We start from the raw sequence: 27758 nt of genomic DNA on the forward strand, positions 1-27758 counted from the left end.
GCCCACTGGATGGTCTTTCGTGTACTTGAAAATGTCCACTGTGCTCATTCCGCTTTGCCTTCTGTTTCTTTAAACTCGGTGAGCCTGCTATCTAATCCGTGATCTCCTGCATCCTTGCCTATGGATTAGTTTCCCTGACATCCTTGTGAATCCATCCCTCTTCAACTCTGCCCCCTCCCCATGACTTTAGAACGGTCACTCCCTCAATGCCTGTGGGTGAACTGGGATGAGACGGCTAATGTCTGCCCCATGGTATCTGACCACATCTTCACACTTCAGCTGGGCTAGCTCCTGCCCCCTCCCAGACTCTTAGGATCTCCCCCAATCCATCCTACTTCATTTCGTCCCTCGTCTCTTGACTTTTACCTCCCCTCCAATCCAGCTCATTTTACTCCTGTAGACACTACCCATCTCCAAAGCAAGTCCATCCTTCAGTCCTTCGTTCCCTGGTGGCTGCCCCACCACAGGCACTTTGAAGCCAAACATCTTAAAATGTGTTATCATCGGCCTGTGGTCAAATAAGTTTAGAAACTGCTGGGTTAAACCTTTTCCTTCATACATAACTTTTCAAAGTCTTTAATACACATCGCATCTGGTACATGTAATATCAAGAGCTATCCAGACTTATTTTACTAGGGAAATTTATCTGAGAGCATTTCAAGGGCATTCAGTGTAATGGAATGTGTAAAATGTTTTAAAGACCTAGAGTTTCATGATTCTGCCAGTTCTAGTTTCTGGAAGGAAAAAAAGAAAAGAAATAATTTTCCATGGAGTGATGACTGATAGTTTCGCTAGGCACTAGGCCAAGGGAGACCTGCACGTGGTTTTCATGGGGAAAGCAGAGCAGAGTCCCTTGGGAATACGAGTGGTACCTTTTCATCATTGGATTCAGATGCAGGCTAAGCAAGCTCACCTGTTCCTTCTGGCTTCCTCGTGTTTATTCAGGCCTGAAAGGGGCCAGACTAGGTGTTTTAAAGACTGACAGGCCCCGATCTCTAAAACAGAGATGGTTTGCAGCCTCTGGAACGTTCTGCTCTCGCCAACACCCCACTCTGTACCCCTGGCCAGCCCACGAGGGGAAGAGCCTCAGACGGCCCTACCCAGGAAGGTTTGGCCCCAACCATGCCCAACTCTGCTGGCCTTTGTTAGGTCTTGTAACCTGTCTTACAGATGCAGGTCACCATTTACAGCCTGGGGAGAAATCAGACATCTGCCCATCATCCTGTACCTCTAAGAGAGCCCTGGTCCTGTTCAAAGAACGCTTCCCAGATTCACCCCAGAGTGGAGAAGTCTAGGAGTCCCCAGTTTGTCGGGGCAGGGCCTCTCCAAGGCAGGATTTTTCTGTAGGAGTGCCAGATGTTTTTCTGCGGCTGCCAGGGCCGCAGGGTGAAGAGTTCAAAGGGGCTGACGGGGACAGATAAGCAGGAGCCTCTCGGGTCAGGGTTTCTCTGCCAAGGCAGTAGAAAGGCTGGTGGCGCGAGGGGGTTGTGGGGGAGCCCAGAATAAGGGGCTCTAAGCAGGGCCCAGACTGAAGGAAACTTGGTCGTCCTTTTGAGGTTCTCCTAAATGATGGCCACATGTTGGTCTGCCCATGTAAGTACAGAAAGGACCCTAAGACTGACTGTCCTTATTTCCTTGCCATGTGTAACTCCTACTAGGAACTATGTAGGACCCGCGTCTCCTGCCTCCCACACTCATTTTAAAGAAATGTCTGAGGGAAATGCCCAGATGTCAAATCCAGCCTCAAGCATGAAGTAACCTGTGCCCACTTCTAAATTAGCATTTGAATTTTTTAAAGTTGCTTTTATTCAGCTATATATTTTTCTCTACTCTACTCCCTTCCTCTCCCCTTCTATCATCTCTGGTGGTCCGCATGTTCCTAATTTACTCAGGAGATCTTGTCTTTTTTTTACTTCCCATGTAGATTAGATCCATGTATGCCTCTCTTAGGGTCCTCTTTGTTGTCTAGGTTCTATGGGGTTATGAATTGTAGGCTGGATTTTCTTTGCTTTCTGTCTAAAAGCCACTTATGAGTGAGTACATACGTTATTTGTCTTTCTGGGTCTGGTTACCTCACTCAGTATGTTTTCTAGATCCATCCACTTGCCCGCAAATTTCAAGATGTCATTATTCCCACCCCCCTGCTGTGTAGTACTCCATTGTGTAAATGTACCTCGTTTTTCTTATCCATTCTTGATTAGAGGGGCATTTAGATTGTTTCCAGGTACTGGCTATGACAAATAATGCTGCTGTGAACATAATTGAGCACATGTCCTTGTGGTATGATTGAGCATCCTTTGGAAATATACCCAAAAGTGGTATTGCTGGATCCTGAGGTAGCTGTTTCCCAATTTTCTGAGAAATCGCCATCCTGATATCCAAAGTGGCTGTACCAGTTTGCACTCCCACCAGCAATGCAGGAGTGTTCCTTTTACCCCACTTCTTCTCCAGCATAAGTTGTCATCAGTGTTTTTGACCTTGGCCATTCTTATGGGTGTAAGATGGAATCTAAGAGTTGTTTTGATTTGCATTTCTCTGATGGCTAAAATGCTGAGCATTTTCTTAAATGTCTTTCAGTCATTTTAGATTCATTTTTGAGAGTTTTCTTTTTAGGTCTGTACTCCATGTTTTTACTGGATTATTTGTTCTTTTGATGACCAATTTCTTGAGTTCTTTGTATATTTTGGAGATCAGCCCTCTGTCTGATGTGGGATTGATGAAGATCTTTTCCCATTACGTAGGCTGCTGTTTTGTCTTGTTTACTGTGTCCTTTGCTTTACAGAAGTGTCTCAGTTTCAGGAGGCCCCACTGATTAATGTTTCTCTCGGTGCTGAGATTTGTTTGTTTGGTTGGCTGGTTGGTTTGGTTTGGTTTGGTTTAGTTTTGGTTTTTCAAGATAGGGTTTCTCTGTAGCTTTGAAGCCTGTCCTGGAACTAGCTCTTGTAGATCAGGCTGGTCTTGAACTCACAGAGATCACCTGCCTCTGCCTCCTGAGTGCTGGGATTAAAGGTGTGTACTACTGCCGCCCGGCATTACTGGGGTTATATGTAGGAAGTGGTTCCCTGTGACAATGTCTTCAAGTGTACTTCCCAATTTCTCTTCTGTGAGGTTCAGTGTGGTTGGTTCTGTGTTGAGGTCTTTGATCAATTTGAACTTACGTTTTGTGCATGGCAATAAATATGGATCTATTTTCATTCTCCTACGTGTTGATATCCAGTTATGCCAGCACCATTTGCTGAATATGCTTTCATTTTCCCATTTTATATTTTTTGTTTCTTTGTCAAAAATCAGGTGTTTGTAGGTGTGTGGATTGATATCCAGGTCTTCGATTGGGTTCCATTGGTCCTCCTGTCTGTTTTTATGCCAATACCAGCCTGTTTTCAGTACTGTAGCTCTGTAGTAGAGTTTGAATTCAGGGATTGTGATGCCTCCAGAAGTTCCTTTATTGTACAGGATGGTTTTGGCTATCCTGGGTCTTTTTGCTTTTCCATATGAAGTTCAATACCATTCTTTCAAGCTCTGTGAAGAATTTTGCTGGGATTTTGATGGGTATTGCATTGAATCTGTAGATTGCCATTTTTACTATTTAACATTTGAATTTATATTTCAGTAAAAGCCTGTGTTTGACTGTACATGGATGGATTGAGAACTTTGTTTTTCACCTGATCTGTTTAGATTTCCATGTTGAATTTTTGGTTTTGTTCTTAACTAAGTAGTAAATAGTTGAACAAGTAAGGAGATAAATTCACAACATCAAAAACCCACCAATTCTTTCATGTAACTACTCTTTTGCAAAAACCCTGATTGATGATATTGGCTCATCACAGGTTTTACATAATTACAGATAGAGAGAATAATACTGGGTAGATGGATGGACGGATGGACGGATGGATGGACGAACTGATAGATGGCTTGGTGGTTCCTGATTCATACTAGGTTGGTTTGACAGAAGTCATACAGGAGAGGTTAAAGGATTAGGATTCAAGACTCCCAGCTCATGATGGAGAGAAAGAACAGACACAATAGACAAAAAGGAGGGTAAAAGTGGAAGAAGTCAGAGACTTGAAGAGGTCAGTGTGTAATCTGTCTGACAGGGGCTGTTCCTGGTCCAGGGAACATCCTTGGGGATGCATGTCCAAAGAAGGACATGTTTAAGAAGGTTCAGAAGTTCTAGGAACTGTTGGGTTATTAGGGCCATGTGTTTTTTTTTTATTCTATTCCAAGTAGGAATTAGATTAATCTGAATTGTGAAGGTTTTGTTCTATATTCCATGGGACCAAGGGGAATTTCTCTTGTAAAATTAAATGAAACATGAAACAGAAACACACTGAGTTAAAAAAGGCATTTATAATTTTGCCTTATTGTTTCCTTAGCAAATGAGTGGTGGTATTGCTTCAAGGTCAAGTGTGGGAGTATATATATATTAGTGTGTGATGGAAAAATACACACCCATCATGTGTTTTGTTGTCTAAGCTCTCAGAATTTTTGCCCCAGGCTAGTTGTGAAACAACACTGGAAGTCTTATGTATAGCAAAATGTCAAGACATTCTGTTCCCTACTCCCAGCCCAAACACTTGCAATTCATAACCTGAACAAAAAAATTCACAGTAAATTTGGGCTTGACAGGCATGACATTATATTTATGAGTGGGTGGTTTTATTTATTATTTCTATTCATAGTGCAATTGTCCTTCAGTATCCAAGAGAGATTTGTTGTGGAACTCCTCATGGGTACCAAAACTGTGCATGGTCAAGTCCCTTATGTAATATAATCTGCATACATTGCCCTGTATAATTATTTGTTGTATATGATTTATCATACCATATATATTGTAAATTCTGCATGTAAAATGCTTTATGCTCTTTAGTCTAATAACAGAAAAGCATTTTTATATATATTGGATCTTCTTAAACATTTTCAGCAGGGGAGTGGTTGAATCCATGAGTGTAGAATCTACAGATATGAAGGGCTAACATGTTATCAGGCACCTGTGTGTTGGGTAGTGTACAGAGCTGCTTGCTAAAAGAATAGTAAACCATGGACTGCACTGTTGAAAGAAATTATGGAACTACTTTCTATGAGGTAGAAAAATATGGTGATCTATATGTAATTACACACAGAGATAGCAGCATGAAATGCTGATCATCATACCTCATAATGCAAAGGAGCTCAAAGAGAAATATTTCACAGTCCTCTCTCCAGCCGTCCCATCGAGCTACAAACCAGTAAGTCTTCTGAGGGTCCCACTGAAGCTCAAGGCCAATGCTGTGCACTTTCTGTCATCCAGCCCAGTCCCTTACACCTCAGTCTTCTCCCCTCTGATAGAGCCCGCTGGAGCTAGCGCTGTGGTTGAAAAAGTCCCCTACATCCCACTACTCTGACTGCTTCCTCACCTGACCTGGTTAAAGTTTAGCTTTATCCTCTGCGGCCACTGCTTCTCCTACCACCTTCTGTGTTGTTTCTCACACCTGGGGATCTGTGACAACTCCATTTCAAACCAGTTGTGACTAGTCCTCTCTCAAAACTCACAGGGAAGGAAAAGAAGTCTGAGAGATGGGTTGAGAGACACAGAGAGGCCCCTAACCATCTCATCAGTGATTCACACTCCATGAGTGTGGATAAGAACTGCAGCCAGAGGGTCGTGCCATGGTGGCGCACACCTTCAACCCCAGCACTTGGGAGGCAGAGGCGGGGTGGGGGGACAGGAGGGGGTCTTTGTGAGTTCAAGGCTGGTCTACAAAGCAAGTTGTAGGATAGCCAGGGCTGTTACACAGAGAAACATTGTCTTTAAAAAAAAAAAAGGAAAGAAAAGAAAAGATAGAATTGCCTCAGAATGAGACTAGGACTTAGCACTTTGCAGTCTAAAATTCACCTGCTGGCTGCACCTGATAGTGCCATATTTGCTAAATAAAAACTTCGATTTGTATAACTGAAATTCGCTAAGAGACTCAACCTCAAGTGTTTAGACCACACACATAAAGATGACCATATATGACAGTAAATATGTCAGCTAGCCTCGTCATGGCAATTATTTCACAATATACGCCAAGTTCAAACCATAAATGTTATGTGTTTTAATACAGAGGTTTTTTGTTTTGCGTCCACCAAGGCCGGTTTCTTAGTTTTCTAGCCTTCTGTAATCACAGCCATCCAGCGAGCTAGCTGAGAATGTAGATCACGGAGCCTCGTCCCACGGGCCCTGATTGAAGTCATCTGTGAGACGGCCCTCCTGATCCACACTTTCATTGAGCTTTCCTAACTGTTCTTCTACTCCCGGAAGGTGGGGAACATCTCTGCCAGGATAACAGTGGCTTCATGGCGTGGCCTTTCTCAGCCTTGACTGTGTCTTGTTGGAGAATAACGCGTGCATGTCGAGGAGTGAATGATTCTAAGCCTTGGGGTCTGGGGAGGGTGACAGCGGGCCTTGGAAGCTTCCAGACCCCGAGTGATTCTATTCACTGTTGCGTTTGGGGTGAGTTTTCTGCTGGGATCTTGGACACCCAGGTTGCACGGAAGGCAGGACCTATCTCAGCTTTGCTGATGCTCCTGTGGTGGGCATGGTGGTTTGCGGGGAGCCCATTAGATGCAGTGAGGTTGAATGGGTAGACCGTGATGCCCTTGGCCCTACACTGCTCCTACGGTGGGCATGGTGGTTTGCAGGGAGCCCATTAGATGCAGTGAGGTTGAATGGGTAGACCGTGACACCCTTGGCCCTACACTCTCCATTTGCTTACATCATGGAGCAGGCAAAGGTCTACTTCTGGGAGTTGCTGATCCAGTCTGGTGACAAAAAGAATAGGAGGAAGGAGCCACATTACCCTCAGCTCTTGTCCTGAGCCTCCCCTGTATCCAGTTCTGATAGGATCCACTCCAGGAGGTAATCACACATTTTTTCCTCTGTCTTTCCCCACCCTACAGGTTCGGAATCAATTGCCTCATCCAGTTTGAAGACTTTGCCAACGCCAATGCCTTCCGTCTGCTCAACAAATACCGCAACAAGTACTGCATGTTCAACGATGATATCCAAGGTACAGTCACCCACCTAACGAAGTGGCTGGGTAATCACACCTTCTCACAAGGTTCACCCACATGCCAAAAGCTGGGGCGGGAATCGCATCTCATAGCTGGCTTGCTGCCAGAACCTGTTTAAGGAACAATGCTAGTCTTGGAGTCAGCTTCCACTTGGCTGATTCTTAGCTCTGTGACCTTGAACATATCTCTCCACTTGACTGAGCTTTGGTGTGCATAAGGGCCAAATGGAAATCATTACTACTTCAGAGGTAGATAGGAACTGCAAGGTTTCATATTTATAAGAAATTCTTTAGACTACTGTCAATTATTAGCTACCTGAACTTGAAAAATCATTTTTCTGACTGTGGTTTTATAATCTGTTCTGAGATGGCAATAACTACATCAGGAAAACATTGTAAAGATTTCAAGAGCCGGGACTGGGAGACTGGAAGCTTCCGTGGGTAAATGGCACTTGCTGCCATTCATGAAGACTGAGTTTGGATTCCACACTCACATCAAAAGCCTACTGCACATGCGTGCAACTCCAATGTGGCTGACACAGGAGGGTCACTGGGGGTTTCTGGCCTCCAGACCAGCTCCCGTTTCAATGAGAGGCCCTGTTTCCATAAGATAAAGCACAAGTGATGCTCGGTGTCCTCCTCTGCTTCTAGGCACTCTGGCACCATGTACACCCCACACACGCATGCACATACAGCACATATACATGTGCATGCTGAGAGAGAAAGATGGAGAGCTTATACACAGAAAATAGCACTCCATGACTTATCAGATCAAAACATCACCCTTCGTAAGAATGGCTTTCTCTAGCCATATCTTGCTCATAGACTTTCCAAACACAAGGTGCATTCATCAGAGAGCCATGACAAGTCCTTCCCTAAGCTTGGCTGGAAGTAATAGGCTTGAAAGGTACTGGCAACAGGAGACACAGAGCATTTCCAGAGTCTTTATAAAGCATCTTGGGCACCATGTCCCTTGTCACCTGTTCAAGAGTCTTAGAAACCCTACAGGAAGTTGCTTCTTTTTTGGGGGGTGCCTGTATCTGAAGCTGGAACAGGACAGAGGCTTCTCAGCAATGTTCTTATCTGACCCAGGAGTTCTCAGTGAGAATGGTTCATAGGTTTTTGTAAGGCCCGAGGGAAACCTTGATGGCTCCACATATCTTGTTACTTAATGGATGAAGTTTGTGAGCCACGCCCGTTAAACAAACAGTCCGCATCAGATGAAAAGAATGAACTGGTATGAACGGTCTCATGATTGAGTAAAAGTTGGCTGGCGTTCACACACCAGAAATGAGAACAATAAAGACAGTTAGGGGTATACTCGAGAGAACATAAGCCCAGCTTAAAGGTCATTGCTGAACATCTGTGACACACTGATGTTCTGGGAACTTCTCACATTTAACCCTATGAGATATTAGTGTCTGTATCTTCTGGATGAAGAAACCAAGCCACAAAGAGAATAAGTAACTTGTCTACCCAGACAGTGTTCAAATGAAATTTGAGTTCACGTTTCTGGACTCTAAATTCATAACCACTTACCATACTGCTCCAGGTTTAAAACCACAGAGCCAAGTGCCTCTGTTCTTTTGGTCCACATTAGAGAGTAACAGGAATACAATCAATTGTTTGTATTGATTTGTTGTAAATTGTCAATGAGTGATAGTTATAGCACACTGTTAGAGAACTAAGGCCAAACATTATTTCAGGGCCTGGGGACTCGATGCCCAGAGAAGGGGAAACCCAGAGAGAAAACTCAGCTTCTCATACTCTCTCTCCAGCCCCCCAATACCTAGGCCTGCAACAGGCATTGGTGGACTGTGCCAGACGCATTCCAACAAGCCACGTACCCTCCAGCTTTGCAGTACAGCCCTTCAGTACAGAGAGCTGGCTGGAGGCGAAGAGAATTCTCTCACTACCTGTCGGTCAACTCACAACTCTCAACCAACCTAACGGGCAAATGTGTCTGTGGCCCTGGAGGAAGCACCTGCTGACGAGTTCCCCCGTGATGCCACTCACACATGAGTCAGCAACAGGACGCCCCTGGTCAGCCAGGCAGCCTCTGGGCTGCCAAGTGGAAAACAAATCCATATGGTCAGCACACCTGGTACACGGGCTCCAGATGCTCAGACAGACAGACAGACAGACTTATAAACATAAACAGGTTATGATAGTCTCATAAACATGCAAAGGAACACAGCAGGGTCCCGCCGTTTATCCACCTCCATCTCCCCCACGCTGATGCCAGAATGGTCCCCTAAGAGGGAAACAATGATTCACTATGCTATCCATCCAATGGCACATGATTGGCACATTGGATGTATGATACTCACACATAGAAACAACATTCCCACCATCACACCTCTTCCTGTAGAAATGACTTGCTGGCCCCTGCCTTGCAGCTCGTCACTCTCCTGATCATCATACATATGTCCATGTATGTATGATGCCATTGCAAATATATGAAGTGCACATACAAATGTATGAGGTGCACATACAAATGCACCTCATAGGTGCTCATACTCAGATGTTAGACATGTATGCAAATATGTATAATTTCATATGCATGAACAATTTTTTAAAACCTAATTCATTTGTTTAAGTTCAGTGAGTTCTGAGTCCTGTCTATAGACTCTCAGACAAAGCCAGCTGGAGAGTTTCTGTTTCTCACCAAAAAAAAAAAAATGGGAGATAAATTTCCTATTCTTTTCTCAGAAATTAAGACAGAGGTCATGAATTGCAGATGTGCCTCTAGAACTAATCAAAATGGGAAGAGGTTGTCATGGAGATCCATCCACATCTTCCTTCGAGGGAAGACTTGTTGCCTCAGCTGATGCAGGCAGAGCCTCAGCAGCAGAAAGCCCTTACCCACAGTCCTGCCCTGCCGCAGGCTACTGTCCACACTCCTGAAGAAATGTGTCTAATCGTTCCATCCCTGATCTGGCCTGAGTGCCTAGTGGTCTTAATTGAGGCTCCACGGGCCACGCTGAGTCTCTATAGCGTTCTCTGCCTCTGTCTTCACAAGCACAAGCTTGGACGGGCACAGTCCACCCCAGAAAGATGTAGGAATAGTCTCAGAATCTGCCTGTGGCCCACATACTGTAAAGACTGGAGCCAGGCGGCCCCCACGAAAATGAGACTAGGTCTACGCTGTCTGCTTAAGCATAAGCCCTGCCTCTTATCCTCAGCGGAGCATGGAGAGATGGCACCACGGTCCTCAGGAGCCCCAGGCTGAGCTTCCTGTGGGCCCCAATGTGTGTGACATCAAGTACCTTATTTGTACTGTCTGAATCATAGACCCCACAGGGCCCACGGGGTTGAATTCCGGAGCCAGAGCACAGAGAGACTTCCTCCTGGTTGTCTCCTCCATCCTCACCCCAGCTCTGGCCAGTAGAAATCCTCCACCCGGGCCAGGCTGGTTCTTGGCGCACAAAGCTGCCCATGCGCTGACTCATTGCTGGCAGCCTCTTCAGGAATCTTGGACCAGAGGAGTCTCAGGTGACTTTTGTTGTTTCAGCTGGGAACATCTCTGCTGTTGGGGGAGAAGAGAGAGACGAGAAAGGGCAACGGCCGTGGGAGTAGTTGTGCTGGGGAGAGACTAACTTTGACCTTGGGAAGGAGAGCTTGTAGGACAGAAATCAGGCACAGAATGCTGCTGACCTAGTGACCTTGGGCCCTGACCTCCCCTGCAAGCTAGCCACGTAATATGACTGGGGGGGACAAGAAACAATGGGCTCATCAACTCCAGAACATACTGAACCCTACCAAACTTACCTGTGCCTCTAGTCCTCCTACATCTTCAAGGATAGATAGCCTGACAAAATGCCTGTGTGCTATGCCACCGCTTCACAATTATGTTTTTGTTTGAGGTTTTTTGGGGTTGTTTTGTCCATTTGCTCTTAAGACAGGGTCTTGCTGTGTAGCCCAGGCTAGCCTTGAACTTGACGTGATCTTCCTGCCTCCACTGCCTTCCTACTGCTTGGGATCACAGAAGCGCATGCCCCTAAGCCTCGTACTCTTTCTCACTTTCAAGCTTCTGCATCTGTCTCCCTACCCTCACTTGGCTGCTCTGTGGTTCTATCCAAGTAGTATATGTAGCATTCTTTACCTTTCCTCTGAAATGAACTAGCAACCATGACTAGGCATCAGTAAATATCAGAGCAGCCCGTATGCTTTTCTCAAGCCAGCCCCCATGCCAGTGAGTTGAAACCTCTGCCAGTTCATTGCCAAGTATCTGCGGCATTACCCACATTGCACTAACTGAGGTGTGTGTGTGTAGCGTGTACAGGAACAGCCACTCAGCAGCACTCAGTTTATTGGACCTATTACTAGTATTTATAGAGCGTAAATCAGGCATGAAGAAGAGGTATTAAGACCCAAAGCAGGGTGGTGACAAGGAGGAGAACGTGTGAGCACAATGCTACCGAAGCCTGTTGAAAAAGCCATGGCCACCACTTTCCTGTGTGTCCTCTGTTCCTTTCTCAATTTTTTTTTATTTATTGATGCTGTGTGTATGATGTGTGTGCGACGGTGTGCACACTATCGTACACGTGGGAGATCAAAGGACAACCCGCAGGAGTCAATTCTCGCCTTCGACTGTGGGTTCGGGGAATTGAACTCGGGTCGTTAGGACTGCACATTCCTACAGCACTGAACTCACTGGTCTGTGAATTTTTCTACTAATTCCATGATTTGGCACGTGCTGATTCTTCCAGCTAGAACTTTGCTCCTGACCTTGGCTAATTTTCCTTTATACTTAAAGGCACAAGAGTGGCCCCCCCCCTCCGGATGCTACATCCAGGCCATGCCACAGGCACCCAGGTGACCCAGAACTAGGTCATGGCGTTCCACCCCACACAATGTTCCCCAGAGCTACCAACGGGGCACTTGGCCAAGACACACATAGCTGAAAGATGACCTCTGTGGGTGCAATTGGCTACAGGTGCCGCCATACGCACAGACAGAAGCACACGAGCGGCTGAGCCCCAAAGATTTTTTTTTTTTTTGCCACTAATTTGTCCTGTTTACAGAACAGCAATGTCCCTGAAAGCCACCAAGGACTCATGCCCCACCTCCCCACCACACACATCCGAGTCCCAGGCCTTTTCCTGATCTTCCCCACAATAGACTTCACCACCCCACACCCATCTCATTTCTCCCCAGCACCACAACCTTCCTCCCACCGTGTCCTGTGTTAGGCTGCTCACTCCTGGGACCAATCCCCACGCGACCCCACATCTTCCAGCAGCCTGGCAGCTGAGGACCTGGAGAAGCTAAGAAAGGACAATTACTCCCCCCAGGTCCTAGCAGACTATGGCAGGGGAGGCCCGCTCTAGCCTTTGGAACTGATCTGAGAGCAGGCTTCTTACTCTGTTCCCACCCACAACCCCTCAGAGGAACGTGTAGAGCAAACTCAGATAACCTTTGGCAGGACCCTGGCTATGAAAGTATATCGATTGAGTATTCAAATCAAACATTTACTGATATCAAATCAAAACGAAATTTATTTTAAAACAATTCTTTGGTGCGCATGTAATTTTTGCCTTTTATTAAAGATGAATGTAAGTTTTCATGGTAATGAGGCAGGTACAATTAATTTTAAAATCAAATATAAAGGTAAAAATCAAATCACAAGTGAACATTTGACACTGCAGGATACAAGCCAGCTTCAACATTTTTTCAGCATTGAAGTATTTTCATTTTAAAGCCATCAATACGACTTCATGTACAGTGTAGCACAAAGCGGCGGAAGTGTGTCTAGGGCTGGGCCAGAAATTGTTGGAAATTCTCTCTTACTCTCAAGCCCAAATTCACTGAACAAAGATTTATAAAGCTCAAGACAACCACACAAAAAGCAATTTGAAAAACATTCGTTCTAATGTAAAACAACCCAAAGATATACATATTTAGTATTTATAACCTGAGAAATGGCATTATAAAAATATATCTTTATTTCATAATTAAACCATATCTTTCTATAAGAGCAGAAAACTTTGTGGATACAGCAGAGACATTATGATTTGCAACAGACACCAGGCTCAAGCCTGAGCCAGGGCAACTCAGGCAGGCTTGCTTGGGGTTGCACGCTAGGAGCCCTGCCAGATCACCTCAGACCTGCCATGTGCTCGGCTTTGAACTAACTTTGTTATTGTGCGTTCAAAAGCTCTTGACCGCTGATGTTACATCCCACAGTTTAATATTCTGCACTCTAGAGCACCCCAGGACTCTAGAAAAGTCCTTTAAGACACAGCCCTGTTGAAGCAGTCTCAAAGGTCTTGCCAGGGGACTGGAAAGAGGACTCAGCCTCTGCTGAAGTGGTCCTGGCAGCTCCCAGAGAAAAGTCTATTCTGTTGCTCTATCTGTTGCTTTCGACGGCCCCAAGTCGGCCCTCTAAGCCTGTGAATGAGAAAACAAAGACAGTGTGGCTGCCGTGGGAAGGGAGTTACAGTGGAGCACGGCAAAAGTCTGCCTAGCTTTGTAGAAGCCACCCAGTCCTCAGAGACCCACAGATCCACAACCACCTCAGCCAGCCCTTGACCCAGCCCACCCCTCCCCATCCTTCTGGCTGCCAGTTTCTGACACTGTCACCCCTTCCTCCTGAAATCTGTTCAACAGAGAATCTGATCCAACTCAGCCAAACGGGACTGTTTAAAGGAATATTCTCAGCTTGTCCTTTTTTGCCATTTGCTAAACCTACAGCCTCAAGTATTCTGTTTGCAGGAAGTGTAATTACGGAACATTCCCACCAAAAAAGAAGAAAGTTTGTCCTTCATCACGAATGGGAACAAGCAGCTCACATCACTTGTGGGCACGGGACATAGGGCTCTCAGACTTCTTAGGGTGATTGCCTCCAAAAATCTAAGCAGTTTTCCTCCCCTCCATTTTAAAATTCCGGCACACCGCCCAAGAACTAACCTTCACCTCACCCAACAACAGAAGTCAGCGGTGGAGACGATAACTTGATTTGCCAAGATCCCTTTTTATAATTAAGACCTGCTGCTTTCTGCCTTGAGTTCTGATCTGGAATTTAAGATACCTTGCCCTCCTAGAGCGAGGCCTCCAGAGTGGGTCCCAGAAGGGTGACCGTGGAGAGGTGGCTGAAGTAGACGGCCCGTAGAAGTCTAGTTCTGGGAGCCATATTCAGGAAGAGTTCTCCCGAACAGCAGCAGGCCGCAGTGCCAAGTACCACTGAGAGGCTAAAGGACAGGAAACTGAGAACTGACCTCTGGGCTTCACAAGGTGGAGCTGCTCAGTGACTTTGACAAGAAGTGGACTGGTCCCTTGGGTCGAATAGATTCCCCCGAGACAGAGAAGAAAACAATTGGAGGCAGTGGTCACATTGGGCTCTTTGAAGGGTTTGACTATAGAAGGCAGTAAGGAGTAGGGTTGGGCCTATAAGGGCAAGACTTTTTTCCATATAAAAGTTTTACAGTAGCCAGGCGATGGTGGCGCACGCCTTTAATCCCAGCACTCGGGAGGCAGAGGCAGGTGGATCTCTGTGAGTTCGAGGCCAGCCTGGTCTACAAGAGCTAGTTCCGGGACAGGCACCAAAGCTACAGAGAAACCCTGTCTCGAAAAGAAACCAAAAAAAAAAAAAAGTTTTACAGTGTATTTATTCACTGATGGGGATGACCCAGCAGAGAGAGGGAAACCAAAGACAAAGAACGGAGGAAAGAATGGGAGAGCAAACTTTGCGGGTCCATGAGAAAGAGATCCCAGGGCACACGGAAATGGCTTAGACAGGAGCTGAAAGGACCTCTGTGGCTTCTGCAGGGGTGGCAAAGGGTGCACATGAGACCTGCTGCGAAGATGCGCAACATCTTGGAATATTTCATCCTTCTTCACCCGTTGAAGTGAAGTCCTACGTACGTAATCCGTTCAACTTCTCCTGGCTGTGTCTGTTTCCTCTGAGCCTTCCTGTACCGAGAGGAAGTTTAAAACTAAAAACCTCCATAGAGGGAACACAAGAATACCTCCTCCATGGTGTTTTAATGAAGATTAAGTGGGCAAAGGCACACAGCCAAGTTTACCATAAGACTAGTTGACAGAGCTTGGGGGAGGCTCATTTGCTGTGCCAATCTGAAGATCTGGGTTCGAATCTCCAAGGCCCATATAAAAAGCCAGGTGTGACTGCTCTTTTCTTTAACCCCAACATTGGGGGTGGGGGTCAGAGAGCGGCAGACTCTGGGGGTTTGCAGTTGAGTCAGCCTGGCTTCAACAGTGCGCTTCCAGCGTCCTGTCCCAAAGAGGAAAGGTTGACAGCAACAGAGGAAAACACCTGAAACCCTCCGCTGGCCTTACATGCATGTATCACACACAAACATACATCACAACACACAACAAAGATGTAGTAAATAAACGGCAGTTAGCAGCCTTTGTGCTGTTTCATTGCAGTGCACAGTGAAATCTATGAGACTCCCCGCCGGTTTTCGTCCTGACCCTGTCCAGCTGACGTCTCCTGCCAAAGTTCTCATCCGTCAGCCTCCTCTTTACCATCCACCCCACAGTTCTCTCCCACAAAGCCCGAATGGCCTTTCTGCTGCCTCCGGCTACCCAGGAAAAGCTTTAGGCTGCGGACCACACCAAGCCTTCCTGGCTTTTCTGCTGGACCCCAGACCAATCCACCCTCCCTTCAATACCATGCAGAGGTCGGTATCTTCCTCCATGCAATTATGGGAAGCCAGATTCAGCAGCCGCCATCCAGCTCTACAGGATGAAGATAAATTCAGTTATTCAGCCCTCAGGTTCTCACTTCAAAAGATACTTGATAGCCAAACAGAAAAAAGCCCTTGAAGACTGTCTAGCCCAAGAAACAGCTACCATAAAATATCTTTGGTGCCATCTACTGGTGAATGATTTTCAGACGGCCTCCCTGAGAGCAGAAAGCATTCTAAGGAGCAGAAACTGATTTCAATAACAGAGCTGATGCCTTAGTGGGAGAAGCCGTCCTGCACTGAATGAACACACATAAAATCCATACCGATATACCATATACTTTAGATATCCATACCGATGTTAGCTACTTACTGAGAGCGTGCCCTGGGTTGCTATGAAACCGTCATAAAAATTTTAATTAAAAAAAAAAACATGTGCATGAGGTCTCTGCAGGCGTGTGCTCCCAGTCACACAAGTATATGACCAGAGGTTGGGTCTTCTCTGAGATGCCCACCTTATTCTTTGAGACACTGTGTCATGCTTACCATGGCTGAAGAGTGGGTCTCTGGGATCCTCCTGACTCCAATCTGTGGTTACACCTATCATCATGCCCAGCCTGCTCATGGGTGCTGTGGACCCAAATTCAGGTCCTCATGCCTGAGCAGCAAACACCGTCCAGTCTGAGCCTTCTCCCCTCTTGGGAGCAGTGAGACCCCAGGTCCTGAATTTCTTGTAATCTCCTGATCTGAGTGCCTACAGCTGCTCTGAGCACGAGACCTTCAGGAGTTCCTGATCTCAGCAGTGCCTCCTGCTGTGGTGCCTGTACCACCTGGAACTACTACCAGCAAGAGTCTGAAAAACAAAACAAAACACAGAAGGAGCTAACAGACCTTTTAACACCGATACCAAAACCCCAAGAATGCCCCCTTTATTGTGTTCAGGGGCAGATTATATAGAGATAGCCATGCCCCAGCCAAACCCATCAGAAACCACTCTCCTGAAGGTCTCGTGCTCAGAGCAGCTGTAGGCACTCAGATCAGGGGATTACAAGAAATTTAGGATCTGGGTCTCACTGTTCCCAACACTCCCCAGTCCCCATAGTGGCCATTTTTCGTGGTTGAAATATTCTCCTGCATGACTATCCTAGCTGATTTACTCAGCCTTTTTCCCATCACTTTGTATAACAAACAACACTGTCCTAAATGCTCTACTATACATATTTCAGAGTTTCCCATCCATCGATTTCCAGAAGTAGAACAGTAAGGTCGAAGGACAAAAATATCTTATACTTTAGATTTATATATCTAGAGGAAGCCGTTTTCTTTTTTTAAAATTGTTTTTATTCAGCTATATATTTTTCTCCACTCCCCTCCTTTTCTTCCCTCCCCTTCTGCCCTCTCCCATGGTCCCCATGCTCCCACTTTACTCAGGAGATCTTGTCTTCGTCTACTTCCCATGTAGATTAGATCTATGTATGTCTCTCTTTGGGTCCTCATTGTTGTCTAGGTTCTCTGGGGTTGTGATTTGTAGGCTGGTTTTCTTTGCTTTATGTTTAAAAACCACTTATGAGTGAGTACATATGATATTTGTCTTTCTGAGTCTGGGTTACCTCACTCAATATGATGTTTTCTAGATCCATCCATTTGCCTGCAAATTTCAGGATGTCATTATTTTTTTTCTGCTGTGTAGTACTCCATTGTATAAATGTACCACATTTTCCTTATCTGTTCTCCGGTCGAGGGGCATTTAGGTTGTTTCCAGGTTCACTATGACAAACAATGCTGCTATGAATGTCCTTGTGGTATGACTTGAGCATTATATACCCAAAAGTGGTATTGCTGGATCTTGAGGTAGGTTGGGAAACCGTTTTCTTAAAAAAAGAAAAGTTGCTCTTTATATTGAAAAGAACGCTGGAACCTACCACTTCTCATTGTTTCACTGGCAGTCACGGACAGCATGGGGCTTTTTGTTGTTATTGTTTTCTAACTGGGGAAAATGGAGCAAACCATAAACAATGCCACCTTAGTTTCCTTTCCTGTGACTGCATTAATATTGACCCTGTGAATGCAGTTTGGTTGTGAGCCCTCAGTATCTGTCAGGGTCTGTACCAGAGACATGGACCGAGAACACTCAGTATAAAAAGTGTTAATTGTGAGAGCTGAACCGCAGAAGAGACAATAAGACTCTGCTCCCACTCCCTGGAGCTGAGGAACAACAGAGAAGGGAGGCAGCTGGCTGGTGCGCACGCGCTGTGAGCTCAGCAATTGATGAATTGCAGACGGGGTTCCGTGGCTACTGTGGAAGGGAAGAATCAAGTCTGGGGTTGTCTGGTGGCAAAAGCAAAACTCTGGGTCTTTTAAATCCCGTTATCAAATAAATGACACTTTTTAGAGTATGCTAATGTTTAATAGGATGAGCCCATACAAATTATTATTATTCAAATGTTATTAAATGTCCTACAGTTTACCTGTGCTTCTAAAACACCTAGGCAATGCTGGAAATCATCTTCTTTCCTCCTCCTGGAGCCGTTCTGTTGCTCTCTAGTGCCCCCTTTCGGCAGACCCCGGCACAGAGCCCCATTGATTTTTTTGCTCCTCAATGTAAGCTCAGGAAGTATGTGTTAATTGGTAGAGTCCACCCTCTTGCCAACTCAGCGTCCTTTGGACTTGCAGATGGCAAAAGCAACTCTAACAAAAGAGAACTATCTCCAACAAATGAAGACAGTCTCGCCTTCTCCCCAAAATGAGAAGAAACAAGTCTTGAAGTTGTTGGTTATTTGCAGGAGAGTTACACTAACCATTGCTAGAAAGAATTCACTTGCTCTTCAAACCCAGTCACAGTTGAAAACCCTGCCGCTTCAAGACTGAAATATAGAATTAGCTTCCAAAAAGTTATTAAATGACCGAGGGGGGAAAAAGGAATTAGCCAATGTCTCCCGTTATCTATTGTGATATAACCAAGAAAGAAGTTTGCATGGCTGCTTACTAGTTTTTTTAGCCAGTCATAATGAAAGGGCCTTGGCCAACTCGAGCATGGTAAACATGGCTCTGGCAGGCCTTGTCCATCTCTCCCATTCCCTCTGCCTTGCTAAAAAACAAGATTACATTCCTAAAACTAGCCACCAAGGTCTGTTCCCTTATTTGGCCACTTCCTCCCCAAGGCTGACTATGAAGGTCCAGCTATTGAAGTATTGAAGTCCAGCAATCAGAAAGCTCCCTCTGGCTCACCAAATTAACATGCCCAGTTAAAATTAAATACCTCGGTTTACCATCATTTTCCTATGTGCCATATCTGCCTCCTCTCTATCCAGAGGCCATCATTTGTCCCTCCTGGACAAATCTCCCTGCCCCCTTTCTCTTTTTCCCTTCCCGTTCTCCCTTTGTCCTCTACCTCCTGCCTCTGTCTCTTATTCCCGTCCCTAAATCTTCTTTGTGCTGAGAACTTGGTCTTGGAGGTCTTGAGCTGATATTTTCCTTCCGTATAATGTCACTTGGTGCTCATAAATTTCTTCCTCAGCCATTCCATGTTTTCTTGTCCTCAGACAGGACTTTGTTCTTCACCCAGTAAAGTGGCCTATCCCTGCATTTCTGAAGGTCCTGGATCACCAATAGTCCCACCTGTCTTTAGTTGTTATATCCCATATGTTTACTAACATGCATGGGACTATCAATCCCCCAGAGGATGCCCCAGCTCCAGCCATGTTCCTCCCCTGTGGTTTTCTTCCTCTTGTTTATCAGGATCAACCCCCACAGCCAGAGAAATGAGTCCTCTGCAGTTCCTGGGTCAGTGCCAAGAAAAACCCAGGTGGTGGTCCCAATCCCCAATCCAATAGAAGCCTGCTGCGATTCCTAAAGGAAGTTCATCTCTAACCAGGCAGGGCATAAGCTTGAAGTCAAAGGAAGCATAAACTCTGCAGCTTATCTGGTGAGGTAGTGGGAGGTACATGTGTTCTGGCTGTGGGAGAAGGGATACAATGCATCGCTTGCGGAGTGGGATCCTAAGTTGCATGTTCTTGTCATGTGCAGTCTTACGGTGCGGTGGGTAAGATGGGCATCTCGACACACAATCACTTGGTGTCTCATGGTCCCGTCATTCCTGACTTTTAAATGTCTTTGTCCTTTCAATGACTACTTCTAGAGGTGTCACGTCCTGCGTGACTTGGTCCAGGAAACCTGACAAGGATGACAACGGTCATGAAGAAATGAAAGACACTGAAGCAAAGACAGACACACATAGAGAAGCTAGGAGGGGTTCACCATGCTCCCTCTGATGGAATGAATGGGACTCCGCCTGCTTGTCATGGCTCAGGAGGAGGGGTTAGCTCATGTCTGTAGGAGAGAGGAGTCTCCAGCTGTAAACATCTGGGGGAGGAAGCCTCAGTAGGTGCTTTCTGTACCCTCTCAATCGCTCAATATTCCCACAGACTAGGGAAGGCTTTGGCCATTCCCATGGGTCTAAGGTATTGGGGTCCCTGGCATGGCTGTGCCCGTGTCAACAATACACAGTCACTCAGAATTTTATCCACTCCCCACACTTTTTTTTTCTTTTTCTTTTTCTTTTTTTTTTTTTTGGTATCTATTAATTACATCTATCCCGTGGCTTCATCTGTCAATAAACACTTCTTTTCTGCTAACACAGCAGCTGCACCTGAATCTACTGCTGTTTCAGTTAGTAATTGCGGCTCCCAGTTACTGGTCCGCTTCTCTGGTAGCAGCCTGATGGGACTTGTATATCCCGCCAGATCTACCTCCTGCAGCTGCCACCAAATGTAGTTTTTAACTAAATCTCTATCGTTCTATTTACCAATAAAGACTTGGGAGTCAGAAGTTGGGGTGAAGAACTGCCTAGCTCAAAGAGGTTGAGGAGCGACCAGCTGACTTTCCCTTTTTGCCTGAGTGGCAGAAAGAGAGTCCTTCTGCCCTTCCAAACCAAAAATACCATCACACTCAAAGTCCCTCCCTACTAGTTCTTGTGCATCTCTATCCATCTTCCAGCCAGACTCTTTTCTCTCTATGATTTCTTTCTGTGCATTAGTTGCTGGCTCCACTTCCTGACCCAAGGTTGATTTTTTTTTTAATTAGTACAGATACAAACTCTCGGTTCACGGTGTGATTGAATATCCCACCATATAATAGCAGTAACAGCACCTGGCTAGCTGGTTGTCTCCCATGGACAAGTAGCAAGGCCAGGGACTATTTTTCAAACTGCTGTTTACAGTAGAAGGGAGGAGATGGCATCAATTTGCCCTGAATCCTCCTGCCTGCAGACATTTCTTTTTTTTAATTTTTTAAACTTTTTTTTAAATTTTGTGTTCATTGGTGTTTAGCCTGCATGGATGTCTGTGTGAAGGTATCAGGTCCCCTGGAACTGGAGTTACAGACAGTTGTTAACGGCCATGTGGGTGCTGGGAATTGAACTCGTGTCTTCTGGAAGAGCAGTCAGTGTTCTTAACCACTGAACCAGATATAATTTTAGTTTTTATTGTTTTTATTTTGTTTTGTTTTTTGTTTTAGGGGCTGTTTTGTTTGTTGAGGGAGTTGTTTGGTTGGTTTGGTTTGGCTTTTGTTTTTAACACAGGGTGTCTCTGTGTAACCCTTGCTGTCCTGGAACTCACTCTAATCCAGGCTGAACTCAAACTCAGAAATCTGCCTGCCTCTGCCTCCTGAGTGCTGGGGAAAAGGTGCACACCACCACCACCTGGCAGAGATATGATTTCTTTTTTTTTTTAAAAAAAACCATACATCTTTTTATTGTTAAGTCAAAGAGGTATCAAAATTAAAAGCAAAACTTACAGGGTAAGACTTAACGAAACTACTAAGGAGCATCAAAGGATGTGAGAATGGAACTAGGCGCAAGGCAATTATGAATCAATGAACACAGGAGAGGGAGAGGGCGAACAGTGAGACTGCTGAAGACAACTAGGGGAGATGGAGATATGATTTCTTTAAGAGTTAAGAAAAGCTGCTTTTCTCGAACTCTGCCAAGTCTTTACTTGCGGGTTGAGGGCTCGAGGTCACAAGCTGATTTGGTGCACTCTGTTGCAGGCACAGCCTCTGTAGCCGTGGCAGGGATCCTGGCTGCTCTGAGAATCACTAAGAACAGGCTCTCCAATCATGTGTTTGTTTTCCAGGGTGCAGGGGAGGTAAGTACCGCCCAGAGGACTCTCCAGTGGCTGTCCTGAGAAGAGGAACGGGTGCGGGAGTGTTCCTGGCGGGAGGTGGTCTGGGTTCCAGCCAGAGGATGCGGCAGGAGTGTGTTCTGATTGTTGCAGCATTTTGAGTCTCAATATTTGAGTTTCTCAAAGGAAAGATTCACCTGGGCTTCCTAGGATTTGTGGGGCTGAGGAAATGAAGGGCTCATTTGGGTGAAACATCTAGCATATGCTGAATAACTATGTGCTTTAAGTTTAAATATCGTCCTTATGGTACTCCCTAGGCAGCCATGGGCATCGCCCACCTCCTGGTTATGGCCCTGGAAAAGGAAGGCGTGCCCAAGGCAGAAGCCATAAGGAAGATCTGGATGGTGGACTCCAGGGGTCTGATTGTCAAGGTACTGTTCAAATCTGAAAAACTAGAGGTTTCGCAGGGTGGTGGTGGCACTCAGGAGGCAGAGGCAGGCGGATCTCTGTGAGTTCGAGGCCAGCCTGGTCTACAAGAGTGAGTTCCAGGACAGGCTCGAAAGCTACAGAGAAACCCTGTCTCAAAAAAAAAAAAAAAACTAGAGGTTTCCTGGCAGGTGGAGCTGCCAAGAACTAAACCTAAAGAGGCCTCTAGCTAGGCACTGTGGTACACGCTTTTAATCCCAGCATTGGGGAAGCAGAAATAGGTGAATATGTGAGTTTGCGTCATCCTGGTCTACCAAGTTTCAGGACACTCAGAGCTACACAAAGAAACCCTCAGAAAAAGAAGAGGAGAAGAAGGAAGGGAGGGAGGAAAAGAGGGAAGGTAGGACAGAAAGAAAAAAAAGAAGGGAGGAAGGAAGGGAAGGAAAGGAAAGGAGGAAGGGAAGGGAAGGAAAAGAAGGAAGGGAGGGAGGGAGGGAGGAAGAAAGGGAAAGGGAGGGAGGGAGGAAGAAAGGGAGAGGGAGGGAGGGACGGAAGGATGGAGCAGGAGGGAGGGAAGGAGGAAGGGAGGAAGGAAGGAAGGGAGGGAGGGAGGGAGGGAGGGAGGGAGGGATGGAGAGGGAGGGAGGGAAGGAGGAAGGAAGGAAGGAAGGAAGGAAGGAAGGAAGGAAGGGATGGAGAGGGAGGGAGGGAAGGAGGAAGGAAGGAAGGAAGGAAGGAAGGAAGGAAGGAAGGAAGGAAGAAGGAAGGGCTCTCCAAGGGGCAGAATTCTAAGACAGGATGGAAAGCAAAAAGGAAATTCTAAAGCAAAAGCTCTAATTGCTGTTATCCAAAAAGTTATGATGGTGTGTGTATGTGTGTATATGTGTATGTGTGTATGTGTGTTTGTGTGTGTATGTGGGGGGGATTGTTATGAAGAGTGTGAGCATGTATGTGTGCCTGAATACCCTTCCAGCCTTCTCTCCTACCACTTCCTACCCTCAGTTTATCTCAGCCATATTGAATCATAGTCCTCCAGAAGACATGGCTTGACTCCCTTCCACAACCTTTTGCAGCCGTTGACAGGGCCGTGGGCCTGGTGTGCGTCTTCCCATCCCCCCATCAATCCAGGGAACAGTCTCTGAACAGGTTACCAGACACTGGCCACTCTTCTGTTCACTTGTGCTTTTTCCAACATCATTTGGTCTGCTCTATTGAGCTGACTTCTAGTCAAGGAACTGTAGGCTTGGCATCTTCCCTCTGGCACTCCTGAGGCCAGCTGGAGCCGTCAAAATGATTGCACCCATTTACCAACACTGTGCCAGCCTGTCATCCCCAGGCTCCTGTTCGAAGAGATGGAAAGAAATCTGGAGATTCTCAGACACGGTTGGCAAGACCAGCCGATCCTAGACTCAGCTCAGGGACGCTCCCGGGAAGACTAATGGATCCTGTTAAATCCATTCACATTAGCTCTCTGGTACTGAAAGTCTTCAAGCCCCGTCCTTCTGCAAACCTGTAGGCTGTACTTCATATGACCAGCAGGTTCAGTGAGGCTAAGGAACCTCCTAAGAGTCTTTCTATCTTGTCCCTGTAACCCATGACCCCCAATAGCTAAAAACAAAATAAAAAGTAAAGATTTTTGATCATTTTTTATTCTAAATATTTTAAATATGTAAATATTTTATTTTTAATAATTTATTATAAATAAATAAATACTTATGTATTCTTCCGTGTGGCTCAGAAGATGGCTCAGAGTTTAAGAAGACTTGTTTGCTTTTTTGGGGGACCCAGATTTGATTTGATTCCCAGCACACACATGGTGGCTAACAACTGTTTGTACCTTCAGTTACAAGGGACCTGGTGCCCTCCTTAGCCTCCAGAGACCCTGCACGCATGTGAAGCACAAATACAAGTAGCAAAATACCCACACAATTAAAATAAAAATACATTTTTAAGAAAAAAAGGAAGGAAGAAACACATGTATACATTCCCTTAGGTTCTACTAAGAAATCTGATAAAGGATCTGGGCCTCACTATTCTGAAGGCTCGGATCAAAACACAAGGCTCAATCAGAAACACTATCAGAATTCTAACACATCAAGGCTCTGCTTAGAAGGCCCTCAATGCCACTGCTACTCCATCTTCCTTCTTTTCCTACAGGGTAGGAGCCACCTGAACCATGAGAAGGAGATGTTTGCCCAAGACCATCCTGAAGTCAACTCCCTGGAGGAGGTAGTGAGGCTGGTGAAGCCCACAGCAATTATAGGTAGGAAGAAGAGGTCCTGCTGCCCAACCCAGCTAACCCTCTCACCTTGCAGATAGATAGTCTGAGACCCAGTGAAGAATCACAAACCACCTACGGAAGCGCAGCTGTCTCCCCTATCCCTGGTTCAATGACATGAACTTATTGGGTAACTTCTGTATAGAAACCGTAGAAATGAGGGCCCAGAGTTGGGACTTGGTGACATATGTGTTGATGTAAGACAGTGAGAAAGCGCAGTGCTGCTCTCTAGCATGGAGATGAGCAATCCTTCCACACCCAGACTGGGGCCCTGGTACCTATCCCTGTACTAGAGGAACACTCTGCACTCGACAACAACATCCGGGAATGGCTTCCAGGTGCACCGTCAAGATCGGAGGCCAGAAATGGACCAGTGGTCTCCCAGCTAGCTCAAGCAACAGGATTCCCTCATCCTCAACAGCGGGATTCTATCCCCAGGATTCCCAAGTCTGCCATGGGGTACCTAGTTCCGTCACCAGTGCCACAAGAGGGGAAATGGGGTGTTCATACAGAGTAGGCATTCCCCGCTGCCCCCCTTTTCCCTGTAGGTGTCGCTGCCGTCGCAGGAGCCTTCACGGAGCAGATTCTGAGGGACATGGCCTCCTTCCATGAGCGCCCTATCATCTTTGCCCTGAGCAACCCCACCAGCAAGGCTGAGTGCACAGCTGAGAAGTGCTACCGGGTCACTGAGGTCAGCGGGGAGTCCTTCCTCCCACCAGCTGAGAGAGTAGCAGCGGCTACTACCAGCAGCCCTATGAGGGTGACAGAGGGTGCCCCGTCATCGTAGGCAAGCTGACGTTTAGAAAGATGAGTCAGCTTTCCCAAGATCATTGAGCTAATAAATAGAACTAGCCTTCAAGTCCCCATCTAACTCCAAAGTTGGAGCTCTTCCATGCTACTGGACTGCTCAGGGTTCCCCCAAACAACAGAGCTTTGTCCAGCAGAGTTTCTTTATTCCTGAGGCAACTATCTCATGCTGGCCCTCCCAGATGTTGGGGGAAGAGGCACCATGGCCTCCTCTGTCAGTAACTTGAAGGGAGGCAAGGCTTTAGAGTACTTACCAAGTTCTTACTATTCTGGACACAGAGGGGAGGGTATGGGTCCAACATTTAAGAGATAAGAATAGACTGCCACAGCTGCCCCAAACCTGTCTCCAAGTTCCGCTTCTACTTTCTTCCTATGTCTAGGGCCGAGGGATCTTTGCCAGTGGAAGTCCCTTTAAGAATGTGACTCTGGAAGATGGCAGGACCTTCATTCCCGGTCAGGGAAACAATGCCTATGTGTTTCCAGGGGTCGCCCTGGGCGTCATTGCCGGTGGGATCCGACACATCCCAGATGACATCTTCCTCCTGACGGCAGAGGTACCGCTGCTTTTCTCCCTAGGATGCTTCTAGTGCGGTTGGTGGCGCAACACCAGGTCCTTAGGCCCAGTGACCCCTGGATTCGTCATCTCTTATCTACTACCCACTCACCCCAGACCAGAAGCAAGGCTGGAAAGGAAAGCACATGGAACCTTGAAGCAAGTTTTTTTTTGCTAAGATGGCCACCCAGAATGATACTAAGGATGTGGGTGGAAGCTAGGACCCAAGAGTAAGGGGGCCCAGAGACTCCTATATAACAGGCTGTGATCTGTCAGAAGACAAAGTCTTCGTTTGCTGGTCACAAGCTTATCCATGTTGGTCTTAGTGGTTTCCTTCTAGAATTCATGGAACCTCGTGCTGTTTTTAAACTTTAGCCATGCTTAGCACAGAAAGAATGAGTCTTTGTTTAAGCCTAAGCATTAAGCTTCCTTAGGGCTATGGCATAGGTCGCAGTACGTGGGCAAGCTTTGGGATAATGGAATGGGATTTGTTCTGTAAAGAAAATCTCTCTCTCTCTCTCTCTCTCTCTCTCTCTCTCTCTCTCCTCTCTAGCATATTGCCCAAGAAGTCTCTGAGCAGCACCTGTCCCAGGGGAGACTGTACCCACCACTCAGCACCATCCGAGATGTGTCTCTGAGAATTGCAGTCAAAGTAAGGGCCGTCCTCCCTCGTACCCCTCTAACACGGGTGGTGTGGCTCCACCTACTCCTATGACGTCAGGAGGGCTAGGCAGCTGTGGAAACCTGTGCTCCTTGAGCCTCGCTGCATGTAACCCACAGACTAGGTGGCAAACTCTTGCCTGCTCAACAGACTGAGTCCCGCTCCAAACACCCACCCAGGCATTCTAGAAAAGCTCCCGCATTTCCCCCACAGACAATCGGAAGGAAGGTCGTCAGAGGCCACCAGAATGTGGGTGGAATTTTTTTAATGAATCATAACCCCTCATTTATGGGAAAGGCCAGCTTGCACAGCATCATAGGAAGGATTCAAGCTTTGGAGTTCCCACTCTGGCAATCAGCAGAGGTGTCACTGTGACCCAATACCTTCACTTCCCTCAACCTTAGCTGCTTCTCTGTAGAGCCCAGTAGTTCCTCCCTCCCAAAACTCCTGTTGGCCAGAGTGGGTAGTTACTTTCCCCTTTCTCTCTTTAAGGGATAATGAGGTGACTGGATTCACAGAACATTCCAGACTATGCAAGGATAATGGGTTTTCAGAGAAAACATAATACAGTAAAGACCAATTTCAAGCAATAATTATCCAAGCTGGATAATAAGCACATGATATCCTTTCCATTATTGTATGTTTCTGTAAGAATAACCAACAGTCTCAGAAAGTACAGCGCACAGCAATACATTAGTGCCCACGAGTTGTCCAGCGCAGGCACCCTTACAAAACAATTATGAAGTCCAACAATCCAGATCCCGGTTCAGCTCACCCATTCCTCTTCCTTCACGGGGGACTATTGGCTCACAAGATGGTCATCTACTTCAGCCACATCAGTCTCCATGGGAACGAGTTGCAGGCGGACTGTTACTAACGATATTCTCATCATCACTCTAGAAGAAGGAGATCATTATTTTGCTTCCCAAGCAGTAAGCTGAAGTACTAATCAAATTTACCATTGGCTGGAAACCCACAGAGAATTAGAAACAGGGATAATCATGGGCTGAGCCTCTTTGACCTTGGCCCAGGCACTGGGTATGAATCCACCTCCAGAGCTCTGGGAGAGAGGGACAACCAGCCCCTTAGGAAGAGAAGTGAATGCTCTCTAAGAAAAAGTTTTAATCCTCCCCTTCCGGTGGTATCAAGGGTGGCAGCTGAAGAGGAACATGACCGTCCTTTAGGGAATATTCTTGGCCCCTCGCTGCCAAGGAAGGGGCTTTTAAGGCCGA

General features: G+C 46.3%; 1 protein-coding gene across 2 annotated transcripts in view; it reads left to right on the plus strand.

Moving 5' to 3' along the window:
- Me3 (malic enzyme 3) overlaps positions 1-27758 on the plus strand; it is a 154755-nt gene that overhangs the window by 126586 nt on the left and 411 nt on the right. For both annotated transcript variants that reach the window (XM_041654647.1, XM_041654638.1), the window contains 7 exons: positions 6919-7028; positions 21728-21825; positions 22119-22232; positions 24385-24490; positions 25054-25196; positions 25693-25866; positions 26419-26517. In XM_041654647.1, the coding sequence (XP_041510581.1) occupies positions 6919-7028; positions 21728-21825; positions 22119-22232; positions 24385-24490; positions 25054-25196; positions 25693-25866; positions 26419-26517 (844 nt within the window). The remainder of the gene's footprint in view (positions 1-6918; positions 7029-21727; positions 21826-22118; positions 22233-24384; positions 24491-25053; positions 25197-25692; positions 25867-26418; positions 26518-27758) is intronic.

This window comes from Microtus oregoni, unplaced genomic scaffold (genome assembly GCF_018167655.1).
Source record: "Microtus oregoni isolate MIOR12 unplaced genomic scaffold, Mior012 000000F_ref0000247, whole genome shotgun sequence".
NCBI lineage: Eukaryota > Metazoa > Chordata > Mammalia > Rodentia > Cricetidae > Microtus > Microtus oregoni.